Source organism: Panthera pardus, unplaced genomic scaffold (assembly GCF_024362965.1).
Source record: "Panthera pardus isolate Hobbes unplaced genomic scaffold, ASM2436296v1 HiC_scaffold_8, whole genome shotgun sequence".
Taxonomy (NCBI): domain Eukaryota; kingdom Metazoa; phylum Chordata; class Mammalia; order Carnivora; family Felidae; genus Panthera; species Panthera pardus.
This window is the reverse complement of record NW_026527013.1, coordinates 16,727,488-16,745,719: the sequence shown is the minus strand read 5'-3', so window position 1 is coordinate 16,745,719 and position 18,232 is coordinate 16,727,488. Positions and strand designations below refer to the sequence as shown.

The following is an 18,232-nucleotide window of genomic DNA, read 5'->3' as shown; positions in this document are numbered from 1 at the left end:
TATGAATTTATACACGCAGGCACGGACACGTGCGCGCACACAGGATATAAAAAAGAGCTAATAAAGGATGTCAATTCACTTAGGTCACACTTCAGTAATTAGGACACATACCGTCTTGTTTTAGGCTGCTATAGCAGAATACCATGGACTGGGTGGCTACAAACAACCGAAATTTAGTGCTGACGGTTCTGCACGCTGGAAATCGGAGTGCAGGTGCCGGCAAGGCCGAAGTCTGCTGGAGGAACTCTTCTGGGTTGTAGTCCTCCCTTTTCTCCTTGGGTCCTCCCTCACGTGGCACACAGCACAGCGAGAGAGCTCAATGGGGTCTCTTTTATAAGGGCACTAATTCCATTCAGGAGGGCTCCACCCTCGTGACCTAATCACCTCAAAGGCCCCACCTCCTAATCCCTGAGAGGTTAGGGTTTTCAACGGTGTGGAGGTGGGTGGGGGGTGGCCCACGAACATTCCAGTCCACAACACAGACTTCCGTGCAGCCGTCGGCTGGTAAAATCTTACTCAAAGTTATGGTGATCCTGTGAACTCCCAATTTCAAAATGATCAGTTGCCACGAACTCTTCAACGCCCCGAGCGTTTAGCTAAAGGCTTTGGGCATTCTTGTTTCTCCTTCCAAAAAGAAGAACTAAAAACCCTGGCCCTTTCAAGTTGTCCCCTTTAAGCTCACCTTGTCATCTTTGCAGGAAAGTGATTAGCAGCCTTTAAAAAGGATGTTTGTTCCGAGGCCTTAAGAAGCCGGCGGAAGGCTGGCGCGGTGGCCTGGCCGAGTTGGGGTGGGGGTGAGGGGAGCAGATGACCCAGAGGGAGGCGGGAAGGAGGAGGGGGCGTCCGGGGAGCTTGGGCTCCGGGCGAATCCCCGGCCTGGCTCCGTTTCCGTTCCTGCCGAGGGGCGAGATGAAGAGGCAAGGGGGAGAGAGCGCGAGCAGGAGGAATAAAGGAGAGAAGGGAGACAGGCTCGGGAGGAGCGGCGACCGCGGTACCTCAGAGTCCCGGGACCCGGGGGAGGGGCCGTCGTCGGCGCGGCCGCGGACGTCTGTGCTACGGGCGGCGGGGCAGGAAGGTTAGAGTCCCGGCGGGCTCGGGCCGTTCCCCCGACGTCGCCTGCCAACAGCCTGGGGCCGGGCCGGGTCACGCCTCAGCCCCCCGCCGCCTCGGCGGGCCTGACAGAGAGGTCGCCGCGGCGCCTTCTCTCGGGGTCCCGGGCGGGTCCACGGCGCTCGGGCCCGGAGCTTATTGTTCCGGGAAGCCGCGGGCAGACTCGGGCCGGCCGACCCGCCCCCGCCTGGGGGTCGCCCGGCAGCTGCGGGAGCGCCGACTGGCGGCGGACGCGCGGCCCGTGCGTGTCCCTTTAAGGGGCCGGGCCTGTGCGGCGGAGGGGCTGGCGGGGTGCGCGTCGCTCCCCGTGTGAGTGTGTGGGGGAGAGAGCGGCGGGCGGGCGGGCGCCGGAGGGAGGGAGGGAACGAGCGAGCAAGCGACGCGGGCCGCCCCTGCCGCCGCCGCCGCGGTCGGACCAGCGGCCTCCTCCCCTCCCCTCCCCTCCCCTCCCGCGCGTCGCCCTGCCGCGGGGAGGGGGCTCGCGTCGCCGCCTCCAGCCGCTCCCGATGAAGCAGCTGCCGCCGCAGCCGCCTCCGAAGATGGGGGATTTCTACGACCCCGAGCACCCGACCCCTGAGTAAGTATCAGCTCCGCGGTCTCCCGCCGCCTCGGCCCGAACCGAGGGCGGCGCGTCCTGACGGGCGGCGGCGCGGGCCGGCGCGAGGAGTAACGGGCCCGCGGTGTACTCGCGCGGGCGGCGTGGGGAGCAGGCCCGCGCCGCCGCCTCGCCCGGGCCTCCGCGGGTCGGCGGTTGGGCCCGGCGTTGGCGCGGCCGGTCGCGTCGCAGCGGCGGTTGGGCCGGGCCGGTGGGGGAGGGGCGGCCACGGCCTCCGCCGCCGCCGCGTCCTCACCGACCCGGCCGGCCCGTGGCTCGGCGGTCTCCTCCGGCTTCCCGCGAACCCCTCAGGCCGCGCCGCAGGCGCAGGGACCGAGGCGGAGGAGCTGCCGGTGTCGGAGTCAGCGAGAGGGCATCGGCGAGGGTAGGCCGCGAATCCCCGGGCTCGGGTGGAAGCCCGGCCCGTCGCCCGGCCTGTCGCCCGGCCTCCCGGAGACGGCGGCTCGGACCGGAAGGGCCTAGCGTGCGTCGCTCGGCCGGGGTCCGTGGAGGGTCCGCGCTGCACTCTTGGGTTTTTTTTTCCCCCCCCCCCCTTCTGGAACTCGATCCCGGCCTCGCAGTGCTTCCGGCTTCAGCTTCTGCACCTTTGGCACTTGGGTTTTGTAATGGTGGCGAGGTTTGTGTGGCCCCGATGTTGAGGTGACACCGGGTTTGTTTTTCCGCCTGAAAATGAAAGCCTTCGGAGGGGCATACGTTCTCTTCCAGATTGTGGGATTTGCACACTTTGGGACACTACTTCCTTGGTAACAGGAACCTTTTACCCTAAACGGATGACTTTCTACCGCTCATAAAGACTTAAAAACTGAGGATCGTGTGAGGATTCTCTAAAGAGACAGCGTTCCAGAAAACTGAAATAGTTTTGCCCGGCCGTATTTTTTCAGACTTGGAGATTTTTTTTTTTTTTTTTTTTTTTTTTTTAACACATTTCTGTGGAGGGCTGTAGCTGCTACTGTATCCAATACCTCCGAGAGCTTCCACTCCAGAGCCTGGATTCACTTCTTTCCCTCCGCCCTCACAAGACTATTGTTTTAAAAAGCTATTCTTAAACTCCATTTGCTGGTGTTGGTCGGAGTCTACCTAGAGATAATGAATGTACGACTCTTTGCAAACTTAACTTAACGGTTGGTAGGGGTTTCGGTTGAAACTGTCACTTTGTCAGCAGAATGATTCCAAGAGATTTGCTCTTTTGACACATTTTACCTTAGCTCTGCTATGGCTTTTTTTTTTTTTTTTTTTTTTTGGAACTCTTTGCCCGAAGCTTTGCAACTTGGTCCAGTCACGTCTGGATCTTACTTTTAGATTTAGTTGCAACCCAGAAGGATTCTGCTGGGGTGTTGATGGTTTCTGCACCGAAAGAGAAGTACTTACGCTACCCTTCTAAACAAACCCAACTTTTACGACAGTAAGTTGGCCCTACATGGCTTTATCCTTTTATGGGTTCCTTGCTTTTAGGTTAACATTACCTTGATTAGGTTTGTTTTGATTTACTGCACAATCCTCAGTCCAGTGACAGAGCTCATGTTATATAGGCTTTTGGTGTGAGACTTGGAAAACCTCAAACAGCTCTGTATCATGATCCAATAAACACTTATTGAACAGTTGTCTGGTACAAAATAACATGCTATCCCTTGATCCGACTAAATGCCTGCTTCCAGTTTTTACTTGGTTGTGTGGTGAAGTTCACAGGCTTTAAGGATCACATCCTTCCACTTTCTTGGGAAAACATTTTTCATATTGTGTGGCAAAATGGACTCAAGTGCATCTTGGATGGACCTACGTGGGGAAGAATCAAGAATGTTTATTGTTTTACACAAGGTCTTGAGAGTTTTTATTTTCACTGCTTTTCTGTTGTTACTGCTTTGGATTTCTAAGTGACTGAGTTCCAAAGGGGTGTGGTGTGTGTGTGTGTGTGTGTGTGTGTGTGTGTGTGTGTGTGTGTATTAACCTGCATGGAGTATATAAAGAATTGTAAAATGTCTTCTGTTATAACGTAAGAACTAGAGGGGATCCTCGTCGGCATCCTGGACAGTGTCACTTGTCTTTCAGGTGCAGAAACTGAAGCCTAGAGAGTGAAGTGACAGGAAACCCTGTTGAGGTAGTATGTGTACGCTGCCAGTCAGTCATGATACTCCTGCATAGACAAGAGCACTACAGTGTAGGGATAAAGAACACGGATTTCGGAATCCGACATACCTGGGTTTGTACACTCGTTGAACCTTGGACAAGTGACTCCATGTCTCTAAGCTCGGGTTTTCCCATCTTTGCAGTCAAATGCTCTACCCCTGAGCTCTACCCCCAAGGTTTTCCCATCTTTGAAATTGGGATCGTGACGGTAGCGACCTCCTAGGGCTTTTGGGAGGATTGAATGAACATTATGTGTGAAAAGCCCTGGGCACAGAGCGTGGCATCTGCAAATGCTTCTCTCTGGGGTTATCAGGGAAAACTTAAAAGAGGTAGGATTGTAAGTCAAGCTTGAAAAGATGAGGTGGGCTTGAGGGGGTGACATGACCAAGTGTCCCCTTTAGACTTTAGGTAGTTTGAAATGGTTCTTTGACACGGAAGAAATTGAGGCACAGCATGTGAATTTAGTTTGATCGAAGAAACAGTTGGAGCCTGATGTTCTGTGTTTGTCTTGCACTCACTCTTTAATCAGGCACAGCTGTGAGACCTGACTTTTTTCCTGTGGCATATAGGATTGTATTTCAGGTGAAAATGGCTGTAATCACCTGAGTATCTGTGCGCTAGGTGTTTGCTGTCGGGGCCAGGTGTTGAGGACGCTGCAAATTAGATCCAGTTAAAGTCTTCAAGGAACTTCTCTAATGAGAGAGACAGGCAAGTACTTAACAATGATAGAAGTGCTGTTCTTTGAACATATGCGTATTTTGTGCCAGACACAGGCACGCTAGGGGTGGGTGGTATACAAAACACGCAAAATTTTGGCCTTATGGGCACCCCTCCTAGTGAGGGGTGCTGATGAATAATATAGAATGTTCAAAGGTAAGTGCTTTGCAAAATGGAGCAGGGTAAGGAGGATCCAGAATTTCTGGGGAAGATGTTATAGTTTAAAATGGGGTAGACTGGGTGAACCTTCTTGAGAATGATATTTAGGCAAAAAGGGACAGGGATTAGCTGTGTTCATATCTGGGGTGAAAGCATTCCAAGCAGAGGAAATCGTTCCAAGGTGCTGAGGCAGACCTAGTGAGTTCTGCCTGGTGTGGCTAGAATGGAGTGAACAAAAAGAGTGATATAACTTGGGTCAGGGTGGGGCGTAGATCTCACAGTGCTTCGTAGAGCCATTTTAAGGACTTTGCCCAGAGTTTTCAATAGAGGAATGACATGGTCTGTTTTCAGCTTCAGGCAGGGGGGAACAGCAAAGCAAGGAGACTTGAAGCTAGCAATCTGGGAGAGAGATGCTGGTGACTTGTAAAGTGGTAATAGGACATGGTGAGAAATGACTGGATTCAGGATACACATTGAAGATCAAACCGGTATGGTTTGTTAATAGATCAGATGTGGCAGATGAGAGAGGAGCCAAGGATGATTCCCAGGTTTTTGGTCTGAGCAGTTAGAAAGATGGGATTTGCGATCAACCAAGGTAGGTATGACTTCGTGACCAGACCAAGTTTGGGAAATAGATTAGGAATTCAGTTTTAGACATGGTAACTTTGGGATGCCTGTTAGACATTTGGGTTGAGTTGATATCCAGGTCAGACCCTGGAGTTAAGGGAAATTGCCTGGACTAGAGATGTATTTTGTGGTCATTAACTTAGTATTCAGAACCACAGCATTGGAAGAGATCACCAAGGGGGCCAGTGTAGAAGGAGACAAGAACCTGGGAGTGATCCCTTTAAACTGCAGTATTAAGAAGCTTTTGTTATATAGTGTGCCTTACATGGAAGGCATCCATAAACTTAGGGAGGGAAATTACCTCTTTACTACCTCTAACTAGGAGTTAGCACTTTTTTAAATTACCGATGTAAACAGCAAACTACAGTACTATTAGCAGTACTTGTGATTTTACTACTAGACAGGTCACAGATATTTTGATATGCTGTGGTTATTGTAGATGTCTCAAAATACTGTTGATGTTTATCATTACATCCAAGTTACAGTAGACATCTACCACTACTACATTGTTAAGAAGTGTATATATATTACTGTATCACACATTGGGGGTTTTTGTCCTCCATGTAATTGGTTTCATTTATAATATATATTTTATGCATTTAAAAATATTAAACTGAGAAGAAATCTACAGGCTTCATCAGACTGCTAAAATGGTCCAAAGAACAAAAAGAAGTTAAACTTTGGGCTCTGGAGCCAATGGTTCCTGGTTTTAGAATTTCACCTCTTAATAGCTTTATGAACCTGAGCCAGTTTCATAATTACTCTCTGCTTTGGAGTCATTATTTACAAAGTGGGGGATCATAGTATTTTCTGTGAAAGGTTTTGTGAGGACTTAAAGATAAGGACAGTGTTAGATCTTTTATGATTAGCATTGAATGCATCTAGGAAGAAGAGTACTTTACAAGGCACCATGATAGGAAAAGCATGGTGAATTTAGCCAAAGTTTATTAACTGGGAAAAAATATTTCTACGTGTTCTAATAAAATACAAAGCAGTGAGATTATTCAAATGCTCATAAAATCCTTGTAATTCACCCTAGAGTGGGAATAGAGATACCTCAGGAAGCTATCTAAGAGAAATATTTCTGGGAAAATTTCCTGGTTAGAAAGCCTGATGAACTATCCTAGTGCTTAGAACAGAGTATATACCTCTCCAGTATTCGTGTTCCTCTTTGCTCTTTTTTAGATTTCAGGCGGACCATTCTTCTGACACATTATGTCTTTAGAAAGGTATCAAGCAACTGTTGATACAGTTGTGTTTTACTAAGAAATGTTCAAACTGCCAAGACCTCCTTCATATATATAACATTATCAGCCAATCATACTTTTGTAGTTTCCTCAGTGGGAGTTTGATATACCCAAATCTTTTTTGCCATTTTTTTTAATTGTCCTAATTGATTCCCTTTTAAAAATAGAAATGTATTATAATTTAGTCTTTAACAGATACGTAAAATTTTTCTTGACTTGATAATCTGTGTTTTTCTGTGAGCGTTGTCAGTTTTTGAAGAGAAGCTAGAATAGTCATATGCTGGATGACAAAGGATGACTAGCCTGGGTTACAGAATCAAAAGTTGACGTTCATTTCTGTTAATTCTTCCAGAGTACCGTAGAGTACTTTATTTTGTAATGCACTAAGAGCTATTATTATAATAAGGCCCTGTGAGACCATTCATATTAGAAACTGAACCATTACATCTGGAGGCACCAAACATCACGTTTAGAACCCTTCCTTTCTATTTGAGAGAAATCTACTCTGGAGTGGGGGAGGCATTTTATTCTGAAAAAATTTCAAACTTACAGAGAAGTTGTAAGAATAGTATAATGAGTGTCCATATGCTGTTCATCCACATTAACCGGTAATTGAAAGTTTGTCCTATTGACGTATCTTTCTATATAAAAAAATAAATATACATGTGTTTATTTTTGTCTGAATCAAGTTGGAAACATCAAGACCTTTCACCCCTAAATATCTTCATTACCTTAGAAGAAGCTTTCTCTCAGATAACCAATGTACAGTAATCAAATTCAGGCAATTTAATATTTGTACCTATACTGTTAACTGATAAAATGTTTGTATTTAAATTTTGTCAGTTGTCTCAATAGTGTCCTCTCTTTTCAGTGTAGGATTACAAATTTCTTTTAATTGTGATGCCTCTCAGTCTTTAATCTCTGAGGAGAGAGCTTTAAATTCAAGCTTTGGAGGTACTTTATTATTGTCTTTGTACTTACCACAATTGTGATATTTCAAGAACAATAAAAGTGTCTGGTAGTATGTTTTAAATAGTTTATTTATTTATTTTTTTTAACTACCAAAACCATGGATGCTTATTGCAAAAGGGTAGGATAGTGCAGACGTCTATAGAAGAAAAAGTAAAAACCCACCCTTAGCGTTTCGTCCCTGCTCCATCTCTCCAAATTCCATGTCCAAGAGGGTAACCAGTACTAACAATGTAGGGTATACCTTTCCAGACCTTTTCCTTTTGTTTTTTTGTTGTTATTTAAGTGGAGTCCTACTGCATATATCATTCTGTCTTTTTTCTACATACTGTATTCTCTGCATATTTGCATTTACAGGTAAGATATACTTACCTTTTTTAACAGGCAATATTGAGTTGCTTTATTTTCTTAAGGTGTCTGGTTGTCATGTTAAGCAGTTTAAAAAGGCCTTGGGACATGTTGTGCTGTGTGGAAGGGGTCTCCTTGCAAATATGTTTCCCCACAGGGTGAGTGTATCTGGTAATTTATAATAGTATTTCACGATTTTGTGTAGACTTTGACTCCTATACTTCCTTGCTTTTAAAAAATCTATTGTGTATACTTATTTCTATTTGTCCTGTCTGGTGCTGGTGGATTAAGTAGTTTTTATTTCTGCCCTACTTAGATGAGTTGATTGGTTATTTTAAAAAGAAAACTCGAGGCATTTAAGTACAGTTTTTTGAAAATAGTTGGTTTGAAGCTGGCCAACTGAAAATTCAATAGGTTTGTTGTTTTTCATAATGGGATTTATATTTGGAAGTCTACTTTCATGGATTCAAATGAGAGGGAGTTTACCTTGTGTAATTTTTGGTCACTGTGTGCTAGTAAAATGTTGTATTTGAGTTCCTTAGGTTTGGAATTCACGTATAATGTATTTTAATTTGACAATCTTTTTTTTTTTTTTTTTTTTTTTAACTCTAGCTAGTGGTTACTTCAGTGCCTTTTCCAGCTAAGCAAACACATTGGTCATTTAGATGGAAGTTGGTCTAAATTCTTAAAGATGCTTTTTAGAGTGCTTTTTCTGTCAGATGCTAACATCTCACAGGTGATTATATCGTTGGGTTGGTGTGGGTGTTGATAGGAGTGTGATCATGCTGGGAGGTCTGCTTTTGGGAGCACTGCTTGTGGGCTTGCAAGAGCCTGGAGCAAGTGGTGGTTTCTGACTGTAGTTCTTTCTGCTGCCACTTCCTGCCAAATGCACTTAGATTCTCTTTGGGGAGAATTGGTTGTATAGTAATCACCGATATTTGCTTCATGATTAGCTCTTTGTGGAGACCCATGGATTAATTCTACTTTGAGTCTTTTGTCTGATATTTGGCCTCTTAGTGAATGGTTATTAATTACATACTTTCTACTTTAGTAGGCAGATGCTGCCAGGTTTAAAATTTTTATGAATTTTGTGTGAATGTAAAGTAGAGCTAATATTTTTCATAAATTACATAGATGGCTGCAAACTCTTTCTGTGGAAATCCATTTATTCTGATCTGGAGCACACACAGACTTCCTAAAATTACTTAGTTAAAAATATAACTCTTCCATTATTTTATCAATTCTAGACCAGAGTATCTGTATCAACTATAAAACATAAGCTACATGTTTTATGATGCTACTTTTGTGCTAAAAATTACCTAAAGAGATGAATTTTGTTGACATACAGTAAAACTTTTTGTTAGTAATAGGTGAAAATATACTCCTAAAATTTTCCCCAAGATAACCTTAATAGGTATGCTCTTTAAGCTTAAGTTTACCACGTCCTTTAATAAATAGTTTATTGTATAATTCAGGAAGCCAATTGTCCCAATCGTGAAAAGTATAATATAGCCTTTCTGGAAGATTAACAGCAGTTTGTGTAACACAGTAATGTTAATAGCTGAATATTAACACATTGAAACAGTGGTAGTTAAATAACTAATGTTTCCCCAATTATAATAATGCTTGCATTCATTACAGAGACAGTGAGACTACCAAGAAATACTTGATGCCCATCTTTATTTGACTACTTACTTATTAGAGAAGATAACAATAGTGCTAGAAGATATGAATTGGGGCAGGAGTTAGAACCTGGCTGTGATAGAGAACATTTTTTCAGCTATGCATATGATAGCTACAAAATTTGTTAGCTGGGTGCTTTTGTGAAATGTACCCATTGCTTAAGTATTTTTGTTCCCATCATTACTACTTTCCCACATAAATATTTTAAAAGGTAAGTTTGCATGCATGTGCATTTTTATAATTCTCCAACTTTTAAGATACCTTAGGTGATTGCTAATATGAAGCATCAGGAAAGGCTAAACATTTCATTAGAGCTGTCTATCAGCATTCATGCATTCTCTTGCTCCTTTTAGACTTGTTTGGTTCTATCTATTGCTAGGACCCAAGGGGTTTTGTCTCATGTACTCAAAAATCCAAGGAACGTGAGGAATATGTTATGGAGACTCTTTTTTTCTAAAAAAAAATTTTTAAATGTTTATTTTTGAGGGGGAGAGAGACAGAGACAGCACGAGTGGGGGAGGAGCACAGAGAGGGAGACAGAATCCGAAGCAGGCTCCAGCCTCTGAGCTGTCAGCACAGAGCCCGACGCCAGGCATGAACTCGTGAACCACGAGATCATGATCTGAGCTGAAGTCGGACGCTTAACGGACTGAGCTACCCAGCGCCCCGAGACTTATTCTTCTAAAAAGAATCTCAGTACCATTGGGTACAGAGTAGTATGTGCTTAGTAAAAGTTTGAGTTGACCTGATTCTTCGTAACGGTCATTCTAATTTTCTGATAGAGTGAATAGCATCATTAATAATTACTGGCATCTTTCGTAAGACATTCTTAAATAACTATTGCATTAGGACACAGAAGGTCAGGGAATTGAGGATGAGTTGAGCTAATGAATGTCATTGGTGATCAGAGAACTTTTTATGCTTGTTTCATTGGTCCTTGTGGAGACAGACTGATGAAAATTGTAGATCTCATGCTGGTGGCTTGAGAGAGAACATGAGTTGCTTCCTAAGGTTGGATAACCTATTGTGTTTTGTGCTAGACTAGTATTTTTCCCCCAGCTTTTTTAGTTGTTAGTTTTATATTTGTCTTTTCTCCAGGATGGATGCTCTATTTAAACTATGCCCTTTACCCTTGCTTTACCCTTGCTTAGTTGTCTTTCTATTCAAATCCTTCAGATCAACAGTCTCATTTATCTCTTTATGACTGTTGGGGCCAAAAGAAAATGATGAAACTACAGATGTGGCGATAAAGAGTGTTTTTGGGTATACGTTAAGGATGTGACACTGAAAAATGATAGAAAATTTGATCCTCTAAAATTGAGGCTTTTGGGGCACCCAGGTGGCTCAGTCCGTTAAACATCTCACCGGCTCAGGTCATGATCTTGCAGTTCACGGGTTCGAGTCCTGTATCGGGCTCTGTGCTGACAGCTCAGAGCCTGGAGCCTGCTTCAGATTCTGTCTCTTCCTCTCTCTGCCCCTCCCCTGCCCGTGCTCTTTCTCTCTCAAAAACAATAAACATTTAAAAAAAAAAAAATTGAGTCTAAATAAAGGGGGGCGCGCCTGGGTGGCTAAGTCAGTTGAACGTCCAACTTTGGCTCAGGTCCCAATCACACAGTTCATGAGTTTGAGCCCTGCATCTGGCTTGCTGCTGTCAGCGCAGAGCCTGCTTCAGATCTTCTGTCCCCCTCTCTCTGTCCCTCCCATGCTGACCCTCTCTCTTTCAAAAATAAACATACAAAAAGAAATCTTTAAAATTGAGGCTTTTTTTCTCTAGGATAGCTGATGCTTTTTATACTGAGAAAACTGAAAATTTTATATGCTAAGCCTTAAAATTATAAGAAATTTATAATTTTCTTGGAAGAAAATTATAAAGTTATATTCAGAGTTGGTTTTTTTTTTTTCCATTATAATCAAACCTTTTAAACCTGATGTTAAGAAAAACTAGCTGAATTGAACTCTTGACTATTCAGCTAACATTTGTTGAATGCCAACCTTGTGATAAGGCTACAGAAGTAAGTACAGTGAGCTATAGCAGGGACATCTAACCCAGACTGGTAGAATAGAGGGGTAGATAGTTGGGGAGGGCTGCTCAGAGGATGTATACTTAGTCTGAAAGAATGGGAGTTAGGCAAAAAGGGTGAATGGAGGATGCTCTAGGGTGACACTGAAGGGTAGGGTACATAGGGAAGATTGTCCCTATGTCCATTTCCTGTTAAAGATTCCTCTGCATTTGCCCCATTGTAAGCGGCTGAGCGGCACAAGAGGTGTCTTATGTAGGGAGGCCTTATTACCTTACCTAATGACTTCTCATTCCTCTGGCTTCCCCTGTTTTTTCCCCTTGACTCACTCATTACCGTGGTTTACCATGGCTTACCATGGCTGTGATTGTAAAGGGCATGGAAAATTGTGTCTCTCATTTTATAGATAAGAGAGGAAAAGAAGGCCTAAAGAAATTGAAGGTATGCTCACTAGTTTTGTGGCAGTACCACAACTTGAGCAAGGTCTCTTTGTTTAACAATTTGTCAAAGACTAACTTTTTAATGATACTAGGGAATACCATTTATATTAGCTCTGCCATTTATAATCAATTGGATATCAGTATTCTGAGTTAACTTATTTTCCTAGGAGTCTTCTGGATTAGTCTTGAGGTGCTTAAAATAATTTAATTTGGAGGGTGCAGGGGATTCCCTCCTTAAGTTATTTCTTTTCTCCAATTTTGCAAATACATATGCTAGAGGATTAGAGGGCTGAACATCAGTCATCTCAGCAAAAGGTACACTGGATATGTGGATGATCCAGATCTGCTCCTTTGGCCAAGTGCCTTAAGTAGTCTGAAATCTTCATTGGAAATGAGCTTCTAGGAATTTTTAATCCCATGAGAAACTGCAGCCTTTATGTCATTCCGTATATTAAGGAAAACCAGAAGTACATAGGTAGATAACTTGCCTTTGTTAAGAGAGCTAGTAGGAAGAGAAGGTACACACCCCAGCTAATACACCAGATCCCCAGCACCACAAGCCTGGCAGTGTGCAAGTAGCCCAGACAGGCCACGCCACCCCACAGTGAATCCCGCCCCTAGGAGAGGGGAAGAGAAGAGGGCTAGTAGTTATTTTTGCCTTCGTGTCCTGCATAATACTGCACTGCTGTTTGTGCATTTGCCTTACCAGTTCATGCTCTGTCCAAGTGATGAGGTAGTTCTAGTTCAAGGGTTCTCTTAGGACTTTAACTCAAGGTTTTGGGACAAATGGACACATCTCACAAGTAGTGATAATGAACATATTTGTGAGACCATAAGATGCCAAAGAGACATCATTCCTTGTTTCTGACACTAGGGAATCAAAGTAGTTATGGCTTAATGGGAGAGACTGTGTTATCATGGCTACTGTGAAATAAACTTGTATGTAGCTTGCTTAGATGTCTATAGATATTTTTTCTATTTGAATTGTTTGGGAAATGAGACCATTATTACTCTTAACTTGTTCTAATTTGAACATCACGACCCTAACTTAATGATTCTCTGATCCAGAAATTTGTATCATTCAAGGTTAATTTAAAAACCAATGCTTAAGTCATGGAGCTGAAAAGTAAAAAAAAAAAAAATAAAAATAATAATAATAATAAAAAATAAAACAAGGGTTGGTGTAAACTATGGCTCACAAGCCAAGTCTGGTGGACCACCTATTTTGTACCTATGAGCTAAGAGTGGTTTTTACATTTTTTAATGGTGGGGGATAAAATCAAAAGAATACCTCGCGACATATGAAAATTATATGAAATTCACATTTTACTACTTATAAATGAAGTTTTGTTGGAACACAGCCACACACACAAAAACCAACCTCCCCACCCCCCTCCACCCCCCCCCCACCAAAAAAACCCAGTGCTTATTTTTATGGTATTATGTAGATAGAAAGAAGATATAAAAGGTTGGTGAATGCTTAAATTGAGCCTAGATCATACTTTGATGAAATTTCTTGGTTAGTAAATTTTCTAATCTTTTGTTTTCATCAAAAGAAAGTTTGAAGAGGGTAAGTAACATTGTTTTCTCTCCATGGAGTTTCAGATTAGTTCTAGTTTAAGCCTAGGTTTAAACTAAATTGCTTTTGAGCTCATCAACAAATATCATACTTTGATTTTGTAAGAGGTGTGGTCTAGAATAGGGGTTGGCAAACTAGCCAGTGGGCCAAGTCCAGCCTTGCCTGTGTTAGTACAGACTATGAATTAATAATAATTATATCTTTTAAGTGGTTAAAAAAACTGAAAGAATAGTATCTTGTGACATGTAAAATGATATGACATTGGAGTTTTTATGTCAGTAAATAGAGTTATTGGAGCACAGCCACACTCATTCAGTTATTGTATATGGCTGCTTTCACACAAGAGTTGAATAGTTGTGACAGAGACTGCATGGCCTGTAAAGCCTGAAATATTTACTTTCTGGCTCTTAATAGAAAATTTGCCTATACTTGCTCTAGAACACTGATGAAAAAAATCATTTCCAAGACTGCTTATGTAAAGTTTTAAGTTAGGTTAAATTTTCAGGAAAGCATGGCCCATCCTAGTTTTATGCTTTTTTAGAATGTCTTGGAAAGAAGCTCATTGTACCCCAACTTGGCATTAGTGATGAATATCACAGTGATACTAGAATAATTCTAAATTAGGGGCGCCTGGGTGGCTCGGTCGATTAAATGTCCGACTTCGGCTCAGGTCATGATCTCACGGTCCGTGAGTTCGAGCCCCGTGTAGGGCTCTGTGCTGACAGTTTGGAGCTTGCTTCAGATTCTGTGTCTCCCTCTCTTTCTGCCCCTCCCCTGTTCATGCTCTGTCTCTCTCTGTATCAAAAATAAATAAACGTTAAAATTTTTTTTTAAAAATTCTAAATTATTAGAAACTTTTAAGAAGAAGCTTTAAACTTTCACGTTGTTTTTCTCTATATCAGTCAGAATATAGAATTTAATGTAAAGAATTGGTCAAAAGGGTTTTTGGAGAACTGAGAAAATGAAAAGGGGACTCTGAAGGTAGTAGTGATAGAAAGGCAGGAAGTAACTACCCATCTTAGCGCTGAGAGGAAAAATGGAAAAGGGTTTGGTTCCCAGAACCCAGAAGCTTGGAGTAGGGCCCCTTGGAGCTGAGATCTCTGAGGAAAGGGGTATTGGACATGCTGGTGTCTGAGGAGTTGCAGTCAGGCTGGTCTGGGATTATGGAAGAAAGGTAGAAACTGGAATCAGCGCCAGGGAGAAGCGTATTCGTGGATCAATACATGTGGGAACTGTGCCCAGTAGGAAGGAACAAGTTCCCTCCTACCTTTCCAGCTTTTCAGTCTTCCTCTAGCACATGCTATTTGTGTCAGAGGAGCAATGTAGTTTACTGTCACAAGAGTGTAGAAAGTGGGGGCCGGGAGCTGAAAGTATCTTAATAGAGGACAGATGGTCTAAACATATTGAAACATTTCTCAAAGCTCCAGGTAAGAAATGATTCTAGTATGTTTTCAGGAATCTGGGAAGGAAAAAAAGAAATTCAAAAAGAAGATTTTTGATATATTTTTTAAAATATTTATTTTTGAGAGAGAGAGTGCAGCAGAGAGAGTGACAGAAGTTCTGAAGGGGGCTCTGCGCTGACAAGCAGAGAGCCCCATGTGGGGCTCGAACTCACGAACTGTGAGATTATGACTTGTGCCGAAGTTGGATGCTTAACTGACTGAGCCACCTGGGTGCTCCGATGTTTTTTTTTTAAGTTTATTTATTTTGAAAGCATGTGCAGAGTTTGCTAGGGGGAAGGGCAGAGAGAGAGGGAGAGAGAATCCCCAAACTGATAGTGTGGAGCCTTAAGCGGGGCTTGAACCCACGAACTGTGAGATCATGACGAACTGTGAGAACATGAGATCAATTGACTGAGCCACCCAGATGCCCCAAAAGGAAATTTTGGACAAGCATCGTGAAGTGTGTGTAGAGGCCTTTTTTTTTTTTTTTTTTTTTAAAGGTCCTGATATCTGTTCCTCACACATTCTTTTGGAGGCATTGTTTTAAAGTAAAATCCTGGCTTTTGTTTACCTTGGTCTATAGGAACGAAGAATATCTGAACTTTGTTAGATAGCAGTAAAACCCTAACATATAAAAAATGGGGACTTTTTGTATATGCTTCAGTTTTGGATTTTCTATTACCTAACAGGAGAGTAAGTCCAGTTATCAATTATTAGGAAATAAGGGGTTCTAAATAGGATAAAGCCAATTTACACATCATCTAGTGTTTCTCAAACTGCCTGTAGTTTATCATGGATTGGTATACCTTAAAAACATACAATAAAAATGAAGTCCTAGAAAAATGAAGTGAAAAATTAAGAATCCAATGCCACTGGTTGAACAGTTTTGTATCTTCATTGTGGTGGTGGTTACATGAATAGTTTTGCATAGAGCTACTTGCACACACAAATGAATATGAATGCAGGTTAAAAAGAATGGTGAAAACTGAATAAGGTCTAATCTGGTGAACAGTAATGTAACAATGTAAATTTCCTGGTTTTGATATTGGACCCCAGCTCCGTAAGATGTCACCATTGGAGGGGGCTGGGTGAAGTGTACAGAGACTCTTTGTACTATTTTTGTAACTTCCTGTCAATCTGTAATTATTTCAAAATAAAAAGCTTAGAAAAGTATAAGCCAACTAACTGATCACTGGTCAAGGTCAAATTGCTATAGAAGTTTCCAAACTCTGGTCTCAATTTCTGTACTTGTAGATATGTAACAAACTTAGCCAGTTGGCACTGGCCTAAAGACTACAGTTAAGTGTAGCTTTTCAACTTCTGTAGCTACTCTGTATTTTTACCATTCTCCTCAATCTCTCTACCTTTCACCTCCTACTTCTGTGTCTCTATTCATTTGTTTAAAATTATTTACTATGCACCTTTTTAGTGACAAGACCTGGGGATATAAAAATGAGGAAGGTCTTTGCTATTTATGCTTATTTTCTAAAAGCGGAGACTATTTTTTTTTTAAGTTTATTTTGAGAGCAAGAGCATGCAAACAAGTGGGGTGGTAGGGGCAGAGAGAGAGAATCTGGAGCAGAACCCATGCTATCTGTGTGGAGCCTGACCTGGGGCTCAATCCTATGAACCGAGAGAGATCATGACCTGAGCTGAAATCAGGAACCGGAAGCTTAACTGACTGAGCCACCCAAGTACCCCAAGACTATTAAAAAAATTTTTTTTTTCTTAATGTTTATTTTTGAGAGACAAAGAGTGTGAGTGGGGGAGAGACAGATAGACAAGACACACACACACACGCACACAGAATCCCAAGCAGGCTCCAGGCTCCCGGCTCCCAGCTGTTAGCACAGAGCCCGATGCAGGTTTCGAACTCATGAACTGCGAGATCATGACCCTAGCTGAAGTAGGCTGTTTAACTGAGCTACCTAGGCACCCCAAGACTATTTAAGTTTATTTTTATTTTGAGAGAGATAGCAAGTGGGGTAGGGGAGGCGGGGCAGAGAGAATGAGAATCCCAAGCAGGCTCTGCACTGTCCACACAGAACCCAGTACAGTGCCCGAACCCACGAACTATGAGATCATGACCTGAGCTGAAATCAAGAGCCGGACGCTTAACCAACTGAGCCATCCAGGTGCCCCGAAACTATTTTTTTTTTTTTTAACTGAACTGTAATTGACATCAGTATCTTATTAATTTCAGGTGTACATCATAGTGATTTATATTTTTATGCATTATGAGTAAATGCTGTTGTTAAAGAATCTTACAAATATGTATCCAAATTGCTAACAATGCCCATTTATTTTGCGTATTAACTATGTGCCAGGCACTATATGGAGGATTTTATTTATTTTTTTTAAGATTCTATTTTTAAGTAATCTCCACACCCAACATGGAGCTCGAACTCACAACCCTGAGATCGAGGGTTGCATGTCCACCTACTGAGCTGGTCAGGTGACCCTACGTATGGAGGATTTTAAATTGATGTTCTCCTTGATCCTCTCTTTGAAGTAAATAGAGTAGTACTCTTTCAGCTTTATTTACTTAAGTTTTTTTTTATTTAGAGAGAGAGCTGGGACGGGCAGAGAGAGGGAGAGACAGAATCCCAAGTAGGCTCTGCGCTGTCAGTGCAGAGCTCAACACGTGGCTCAAACTCCTGAACCATGAGATCATGACCTGAGCGGAGACCCAAGAGTCTACCGCTTAATTGATTGAGCCATCCAGGTCCTATAGTTTTTATTTTATTTTATTTTATTTTATTTTATTTTATTTTATTTATTTTTTTTTTAATTTTTTTTTTTTTTAACGTTTATTTATCCTTGAGACAGAGAGAGACAGAGCATGAACAGGGGAGGGGCAGAGAGAGAGGAAGACACAGAATCTGAAACAGGCTCCAGGCTCTGAGCTGTCAGCACAGAGCCTGACGCGGGGCTCGAACTCACGGACCGCGAGATCGTGACCTGAGCCGAAGTCGGACGCTTAACCGACCGAGCCACCCAGGTGCCCCTATAGTTTTTATTTTAAAACATGCCACTTTTATGTTGAAAATCTTAGTTCCTAATGACATTAATGGAATGGCTTATTTGCTTTATCCATTTTTATGTGACAGTTTCAGTGGTAATACCAGTATTATTATAACAGACTACTAACAG

The 18,232-nt window shown here is 42.5% G+C and overlaps 1 protein-coding gene and 1 long non-coding RNA gene across 7 annotated transcripts in view; one reads left to right on the top strand and one right to left on the bottom strand.

The window, feature by feature from the left end:
• LOC128775694 (uncharacterized) overlaps window positions 1-1,239 on the bottom strand; it is an 81,070-nt gene extending 79,831 nt beyond the window's left edge. For all 5 annotated transcript variants that reach the window (XR_008420634.1, XR_008420633.1, XR_008420637.1 and 2 more), the window contains exon 1: window positions 996-1,239. This is a non-coding gene — a long non-coding RNA (uncharacterized LOC128775694). The remainder of the gene's footprint in view (window positions 1-995) is intronic.
• A 220-nt stretch (window positions 1,240-1,459) lies between these two features.
• Window positions 1,460-18,232, top strand: part of SETD2 (SET domain containing 2, histone lysine methyltransferase) — a 123,077-nt gene continuing 106,304 nt past the window's right edge. The window contains exon 1 of one of the 2 annotated variants that reach the window (XR_008420632.1): window positions 1,460-1,688. Coding sequence is in view for 1 of the 2 variants with exons in the window: in XM_053898338.1 (XP_053754313.1) it covers window positions 1,617-1,688 (72 nt within the window). In the remaining variant the exon portion in view is untranslated. The remainder of the gene's footprint in view (window positions 1,689-18,232) is intronic. The other variant, XM_053898338.1, reaches the window with a different exon arrangement.